The 7,500-nt window shown below is 47.3% G+C and overlaps 1 protein-coding gene across 1 annotated transcript in view; it reads left to right on the top strand.

Annotated features, from left to right (window-relative positions):
• Nucleotides 1–7,500, top strand: part of mdga2a (MAM domain containing glycosylphosphatidylinositol anchor 2a) — a 73,919-nt gene that overhangs the window by 48,625 nt on the left and 17,794 nt on the right. Inside the window, exon 9 of the mRNA XM_070842655.1 lies at nucleotides 4,167–4,439. Coding sequence (XP_070698756.1) covers nucleotides 4,167–4,439 — 273 coding nt within the window. The remainder of the gene's footprint in view (nucleotides 1–4,166; nucleotides 4,440–7,500) is intronic.

The following is a 7,500-nucleotide window of genomic DNA, read 5'->3' as shown; positions in this document are numbered from 1 at the left end:
TGGAACATTTCTGGGGGGTCGAGATGAACCACAGACCTTTATAGCTCTAACCCCTGTGTGTGTGTGTGTGTGTGTGTGTGTGTGTGTGTGTGTGTGTGTGTGTGTGAGTGTGTGTGTGTGTGTGTGTGTGTGAGTGTGTGTGTGTGTGTGTGTGAGTGTGTGTGTGTGTGTGTGTGTGTGAGTGTGTGTGTGTGTGTGAGTGTGTGTGTGTGTGTGTGTGTGTGAGTGTGTGTGTGTGTGTGTGTGTGTGTGTGTGAGTGTGTGTGTTTGTGTGTGTGTGAGTGTGTGTGTGAGTGTGTGTGTGTGTGTGAGTGTCTGTGTGAGTGTGTGTGTGTGTGTGTGTGTGTTTGTGTGTGTGTGTGTGTGTTTGTGTGTGTGTGAGTGTGTGTGTGAGTGTGTGTGTGTGTGTGTGTGTGTGTGTGTGTGTGTGAGTGTGTGTGTGTGTGTGTGAGTGTGTGTGTGTGTGTGTGTGTGTGTGTGAGTGTGTGTGTGTGTGTGTGTGTGAGTGTGTGTGTGTGTGTTTCAGCTTAATACAAACTAACTGTGCTAGTTAGTCAGTGTGTCAGTGTGTAGTGGAGGTCTATAGTGTGTGTGTGCTAGTTAGTCAGTGTGTCAGTGTGTAGTGGAGGTCTATAGTGTGTGTGTGTGTTAGTTAGTCAGTGTGTCAGTGTGTAGTGGAGGTCTATAGTGTGTGTGTGCTAGTTAGTCAGTGTGTCAGTGTGTAGTGGAGGTCTATAGTGTGTGTGTGTGTTAGTTAGTCAGTGTGGCAGTGTGTAGTGGAGGTCTATAGTGTGTGTGTGCTAGTTAGTCAGTGTGTCAGTGTGTAGTGGAGGTCTATAGTGTGTGTGTGCTAGTTAGTCAGTGTGTCAGTGTGTAGTGGAGGTCTATAGTGTGTGTGTGTGTGTTAGTTAGTCAGTGTGTCAGTGTGTAGTGGAGGTCTATAGTGTGTGTGTGTTAGTTAGTCAGTGTGTCAGTGTGTAGTGGAGGTCTATAGTGTGTGTGTGTTAGTTAGTCAGTGTGTTAGTGTGTAGTGGAGGTCTATAGTGTGTGTGTGTGTTAGTTAGTCAGTGTGTCAGTGTGTAGTGGAGGTCTATAGTGTGTGTGTGTGCTAGTTAGTCAGTGTGTTAGTGTGTAGTGGAGGTCTATAGTGTGTGTGTGTGTTAGTTAGTCAGTGTGTTAGTGTGTAGTGGAGGTCTATAGTGTGTGTGTGTGCTAGTTAGTCAGTGTGTCAGTGTGTAGTGGAGGTCTATAGTGTGTGTGTGTGCTAGTTAGTCAGTGTGTTAGTGTGTAGTGGAGGTCTATAGTGTGTGTGTGTGTTAGTTAGTCAGTGTGTTAGTGTGTAGTGGAGGTCTATAGTGTGTGTGTGTGCTAGTTAGTCAGTGTGTCAGTGTGTAGTGGAGGTCTATAGTGTGTGTGTGCTAGTTAGTCAGTGTGTCAGTGTGTAGTGGAGGTCTATAGTGTGTGTGTGTGTTAGTTAGTCAGTGTGGCAGTGTGTAGTGGAGGTCTATAGTGTGTGTGTGCTAGTTAGTCAGTGTGTCAGTGTGTAGTGGAGGTCTATAGTGTGTGTGTGCTAGTTAGTCAGTGTGTCAGTGTGTAGTGGAGGTCTATAGTGTGTGTGTGTGTGTTAGTTAGTCAGTGTGTCAGTGTGTAGTGGAGGTCTATAGTGTGTGTGTGTTAGTTAGTCAGTGTGTCAGTGTGTAGTGGAGGTCTATAGTGTGTGTGTGTTAGTTAGTCAGTGTGTTAGTGTGTAGTGGAGGTCTATAGTGTGTGTGTGTGTTAGTTAGTCAGTGTGTCAGTGTGTAGTGGAGGTCTATAGTGTGTGTGTGTGCTAGTTAGTCAGTGTGTTAGTGTGTAGTGGAGGTCTATAGTGTGTGTGTGTGTTAGTTAGTCAGTGTGTTAGTGTGTAGTGGAGGTCTATAGTGTGTGTGTGTGCTAGTTAGTCAGTGTGTCAGTGTGTAGTGGAGGTCTATAGTGTGTGTGTGTGCTAGTTAGTCAGTGTGTTAGTGTGTAGTGGAGGTCTATAGTGTGTGTGTGTGTTAGTTAGTCAGTGTGTTAGTGTGTAGTGGAGGTCTATAGTGTGTGTGTGTGCTAGTTAGTCAGTGTGTCAGTGTGTAGTGGAGGTCTATAGTGTGTGTGTGCTAGTTAGTCAGTGTGTTAGTGTGTAGTGGAGGTCTATAGTGTGTGTGTGTGTGTGTGTTAGTTAGTCAGTGTGTTAGTGTGTAGTGGAGGTCTATAGTGTGTGTGTGTGCTAGTTAGTCAGTGTGTTAGTGTGTAGTGGAGGTCTATAGTGTGTGTGTGTGCTAGTTAGTCAGTGTGTCAGTGTGTAGTGGAGGTCTATAGTGTGTGTGTGCTAGTTAGTCAGTGTGTCAGTGTGTAGTGGAGGTCTATAGTGTGTGTGTGTGTTAGTTAGTCAGTGTGTCAGTGTGTAGTGGAGGTCTATAGTGTGTGTGTGTGCTAGTTAGTCAGTGTGTTAGTGTGTAGTGGAGGTCTATAGTGTGTGTGTGTGTTAGTTAGTCAGTGTGTTAGTGTGTAGTGGAGGTCTATAGTGTGTGTGTGTGCTAGTTAGTCAGTGTGTTAGTGTGTAGTGGAGGTCTATAGTGTGTGTGTGTGTGTGTGCTAGTTAGTCAGTGTGTCAGTGTGTAGTGGAGGTCTATAGTGTGTGTGTGTGCTAGTTAGTCAGTGTGTCAGTGTGTAGTGGAGGTCTATAGTGTGTGTGTGCTAGTTAGTCAGTGTGTCAGTGTGTAGTGGAGGTCTATAGTGTGTGTGTGTGTGCTAGTTAGTCAGTGTGTCAGTGTGTAGTGGAGGTCTATAGTGTGTGTGTGTGTGTGTGTGCTAGTTAGTCAGTGTGTCAGTGTGTAGTGGAGGTCTATAGTATGTGTGTGCTAGTTTCTTTCTGTTCTATCAAACCTCCGTCGCTCACAAAGTAGAACCTGAAACAGTTCAGATCTCTTCTGGAGGGTTCACAGATCTTTAGCTTCTGTTTCTACATCCACTGAATGAATTCACATTTTAGGGACATGAAGCCTCTGAAGATCCTCCAAGAAATGACGTCACCAGAAGAAGAAGAAGCAGCGAGGACGCAGACGCAGCGTTTGGGGAGCAGAGGGTTAAAACTAATTCAGGACTTTCTAACGCCGTCAGACGTCTTTTAAACTTGTGATTTTGTCCGTTAAGTTTTAAACCCGTCGCTGCGTCCTGCTCTGACCTCTCAGTCTGAATTAATCATGTGGAGCTGTCGCTGCCTCGTCCCTGGAGCCGGGCAGCGTTCGTACTCCCCCTGCCGCCGAGCATCCGGATGATTCCCCTCAGCGTGCCGCTGCAGGTCAGAGGACGGTCGCCTGCAGCTGCTGGTCTCTGCTCCGTTGATCCGTGTTTGACAGCAGGACGGTAATCTGTGAAGTGACACCTGTAATGTGGCTGAAATCCTCAGAGGAAGTTCTGCTGCAGGGATTTAAAAGAGAGATCAAACTCTGCCTTTGTGCCCTTTAGCAGAGCGCTGCGGCACCGAGGTCAACGCCCGTCTGACTTTAAATATTTAAAGTGCTTAAGAGGTTTAAGGGTATTTCAGAGGCATTCGGGCTTCATCACAGAGTGAAGTGAGAGAGCTGCAGATGGAGCCGTGACTTTGGTTAAATCGAGCTTCGTTCAGTCTGGATTTATCAGTTCTGTCAGTAAGATACTGTGAGTCCACGTTCAGGTCAGCTCAGGAGGGTTTGTGTTCTCTGATGAGGAGGTAAATCCATAGAGGTTCAGATCCAAAGTGTTGATCTGCACCTGAGCCAGACTGCATTGACAGAAACAGTGATTTTAGCTGTCAGAAGTGAGGAGCTGCTGCTGCTGCTGCCTCCGTCAGGTCGTCTGATTCTGGTGGTGTTTAAAACACAAATCAGTGTGGAAGGTAAATCTACTGTTTGAGTCAGTGGAGTCTGGTGTCCTTCATTCACGATATCCTCGCTGCAGTGTTTCTAAACCTTGGCAGTATTTTTTCATCGTTTGGGTTTGAACTGACTGGTAGATCCGGTAGATCACTCTCTGATGATCTGCTTTAACGTTATAGTTCTACAGTTCGTGGAACAAAAACATGAGTTTGTTAACATCCTGGTGTTTCTGTTTGTTGACGAACCTTCCAGGTGTATTGCCTCTTACGTCCTGCCTCTCTCTAACAGTCCCCCCCACCGTGGAGCCGGTGTACACGGAGATCCGTCAGGCTCTCGGCCGAGCGTTCAGCCTCACCTGCCGCCTGCTGCGAGCTCACCCGGCCCGCCTCCTGCGGTACGAGTGGAAGCTGGGCTCCCGCCTCCTCACCGTGGGGCAGTTCAGCGACCAGCGAGACGACACCAACTACCTGGTCAGAGCTCTGAACCGGGAGGGCTACGGCGAGTACACCTGCGACATCACCAACGAGGCCGGGGCGGGCCGCTGCACCTTCCTGGTCACAGGTGAGCCGGCTCGACTGGTGCATTATGGGATGTTGTTTTTGACTTGAGGGGTTTGGTTTGGTGTTGTTGTTCTGAACGACTTCACTAAAGTGAGTTTGTCTTTAACTCCCTGAGAGGAAGACTTGACTTAGCTGACAGTCAGAGTGGACTCGTCTCACTTCTCTTCTCCAGCTGGGTGAAAAACCTCCTCAGAAGGTGAAGGAAGGTTCAACCCATCAGACATCCATTAGTTTGGTTTCGGCACACGAGACCCTTCATTGGTTGGGGTTTGGCATGGGGAACCGTGATTGGTTAGATTTAGGCACAGGGCGTAACATGGTCAGGGTAAGAATATAAGGATCCGGCCAATCAGAGACAGTCTAGAGTCTGTATGAAGAAGTGTTGTGTCCTCTGATTGGTCGGTATCAGTCTGTATTAAGAAGCGTCCTCTGATTGGTCGGTATCAGTCTGTATAAAGAAGCGTCCTCTGATTGGTCGGTATCAGTCTGTGTAAAGAAGCGTCCTCTGATTGGTCGGTATCAGTCTGTATAAAGAAGCGTCCTCTGATTGGTCGGTATCAGTCTGTGTAAAGACGCGTCCTCTGATTGGTCGGTATCAGTCTGTATAAAGAAGCGTCCTCTGATTGGTCGGTATCAGTCTGTGTAAAGACGCGTCCTCTGATTGGTCGGTATCAGTCTGTAAAGAAGCGTCCTCTGATTGGTCGGTATCAGTCTATAAAGAAGCGTCCTCTGATTGGTCGGTATCAGTCTGTAAAGAAGCGTCCTCTGATTGGTCGGTATCAGTCTGTATAAAGACGCGTCCTCTGATTGGTCGGTATCAGTCTGTATAAAGAAGCGTCCTCTGATTGGTCGGTATCAGTCTGTATAAAGAAGCGTCCTCTGATTGGTCGGTATCAGTCTGTATAAAGAAGCGTCCTCTGATTGGTCGGTATCAGTCTGTAAAGAAGCGTCCTCTGATTGGTCGGTATCAGTCTGTAAAGAAGCGTCCTCTGATTGGTCGGTATCAGTCTGTAAAGAAGCGTCCTCTGATTGGTCGGTATCAGTCTGTATAAAGACGCGTCCTCTGATTGGTCGGTATCAGTCTGTATAAAGAAGCGTCCTCTGATTGGTCGGTATCAGTCTGTATAAAGAAGCGTCCTCTGATTGGTCAGTATCAGTCTGTATAAAGAAGCGTCCTCTGATTGGTCGGTATCAGTCTGTATAAAGAAGCGTCCTCTGATTGGTCGGTATCAGTCTGTATAAAGACGCGTCCTCTGATTGGTCGGTATCAGTCTGTATAAAGAAGCGTCCTCTGATTGGTCGGTATCAGTCTGTAAAGAAGCGTCCTCTGATTGGTCGGTATCAGTCTGTAAAGAAGCGTCCTCTGATTGGTCGGTATCAGTCTGTAAAGAAGCGTCCTCTGATTGGTCGGTATCAGTCTGTAAAGAAGCGTCCTCTGATTGGTCGGTATCAGTCTGTAAAGAAGCGTCCTCTGATTGGTCGGTATCAGTCTGTAAAGAAGCGTCCTCTGATTGGTCGGTATCAGTCTGTAAAGAAGCGTCCTCTGATTGGTCGGTATCAGTCTGTAAAGAAGAGTCCTCTGATTGGTCGGTATCAGTCTGTATAAAGACGCGTCCTCTGATTGGTCGGTATCAGTCTGTATAAAGAAGCGTCCTCTGATTGGTCGGTATCAGTCTGTATAAAGAAGCGTCCTCTGATTGGTCGGTATCAGTCTGTATAAAGACGCGTCCTCTGATTGGTCGGTATCAGTCTGTATAAAGACGCGTCCTCTGATTGGTCGGTATCAGTCTGTTAAGAAGCGTCCTCTGATTGGTCGGTATCAGTCTGTATAAAGAAGCGTCCTCTGATTGGTCGGTATCAGTCTGTAAAGAAGCGTCCTCTGATTGGTCGGTATCAGTCTATAAAGAAGCGTCCTCTGATTGGTCGGTATCAGTCTGTAAAGAAGCGTCCTCTGATTGGTCGGTATCAGTCTGTATAAAGACGCGTCCTCTGATTGGTCGGTATCAGGCCTGAGGCCTGATGGGAACACTGTTTCCAGTGTGTTTCCACCTTCAGGAGGAGGACATGCTGATTAATTAGAGTTCATGTCATCTTTAAATCTGCTGGCTGGCAGACAGCAGCAGAGAATCGCTGAGTTTCCTCGAGGGAGTTTGAAGCGTCATAAATAATGTGCGGAGCTTCAGGAAACCTTCACATTCTCTCTCACATCTCTGCTGACAACAACCACTTTACTCTGCTGGAGGATGAGAAACCTCCTCCAACACCGGGCCGCCCCCCCCGCCGCTGTGAACTAACGCTGAGGCCTTTAAGGCGACAAGATAACAGTCTTCTATGAATCTGAGCGGAGTGACGACAAGGAGGCTCTGTCTGATATCTGACACTGTTTCTACATGGTTTAAATATCAGCCTCTCTGGATTCACTGAAGACTTCACTATGTCTATTTGGGTTCAAAATGACTGGTGACAAATCTGCTGGCAGCCGGTGGTGAACGACCTCCACTGGCTATAAAGTGATCCTCTGGGGCATTTCCCAGTCTATGACAACAGGGTCCCGGTTGGACTCATCCTTTATTTACCTTCTCAATTATTCTCTCAAATCTTCCATTTTGGATCGATCTGATGTCGACCAGTCCATGTTTTTAACTGTCTCATGTAGTAATGAGCAGGATTTATTTTTGGTAACTCCTCCTGGTTTTTGCCTTCAAGGATTCTCTGAGAGCCAAAATTAGAAAAGTGTTTTTTTAACGAGCTAAACTTCATGTAGGAAAACATTCATGTTACTGAATACATTTATTCACCCATCTAACAAAGCTTAGAAGACACTGACTGGTGCACTCTGCAGACACAGGTCCAGGTATTAGACGGTACCCGTATTGATCCCCTCACTGTGTTTATCAGAACCGTTTTAATCTGTCGTGTCGTCACTGACTGCTTTGGCTCTGAGAGCTGCTGCGGGAGCACCAGACGTCACACAGGAAGTGCCGGCTGAGTCGACTCGTATCTCCGTCCCCTCCTGATGAAAGCCCCCCCCCCCCCCCCCCCCCCCCAGAGACGCCCCGTCA

Source organism: Pempheris klunzingeri, chromosome 13, assembly GCF_042242105.1.
Source record: "Pempheris klunzingeri isolate RE-2024b chromosome 13, fPemKlu1.hap1, whole genome shotgun sequence".
NCBI lineage: Eukaryota > Metazoa > Chordata > Actinopteri > Acropomatiformes > Pempheridae > Pempheris > Pempheris klunzingeri.
This window is presented reverse-complemented; position numbering and strand designations above follow the sequence as displayed.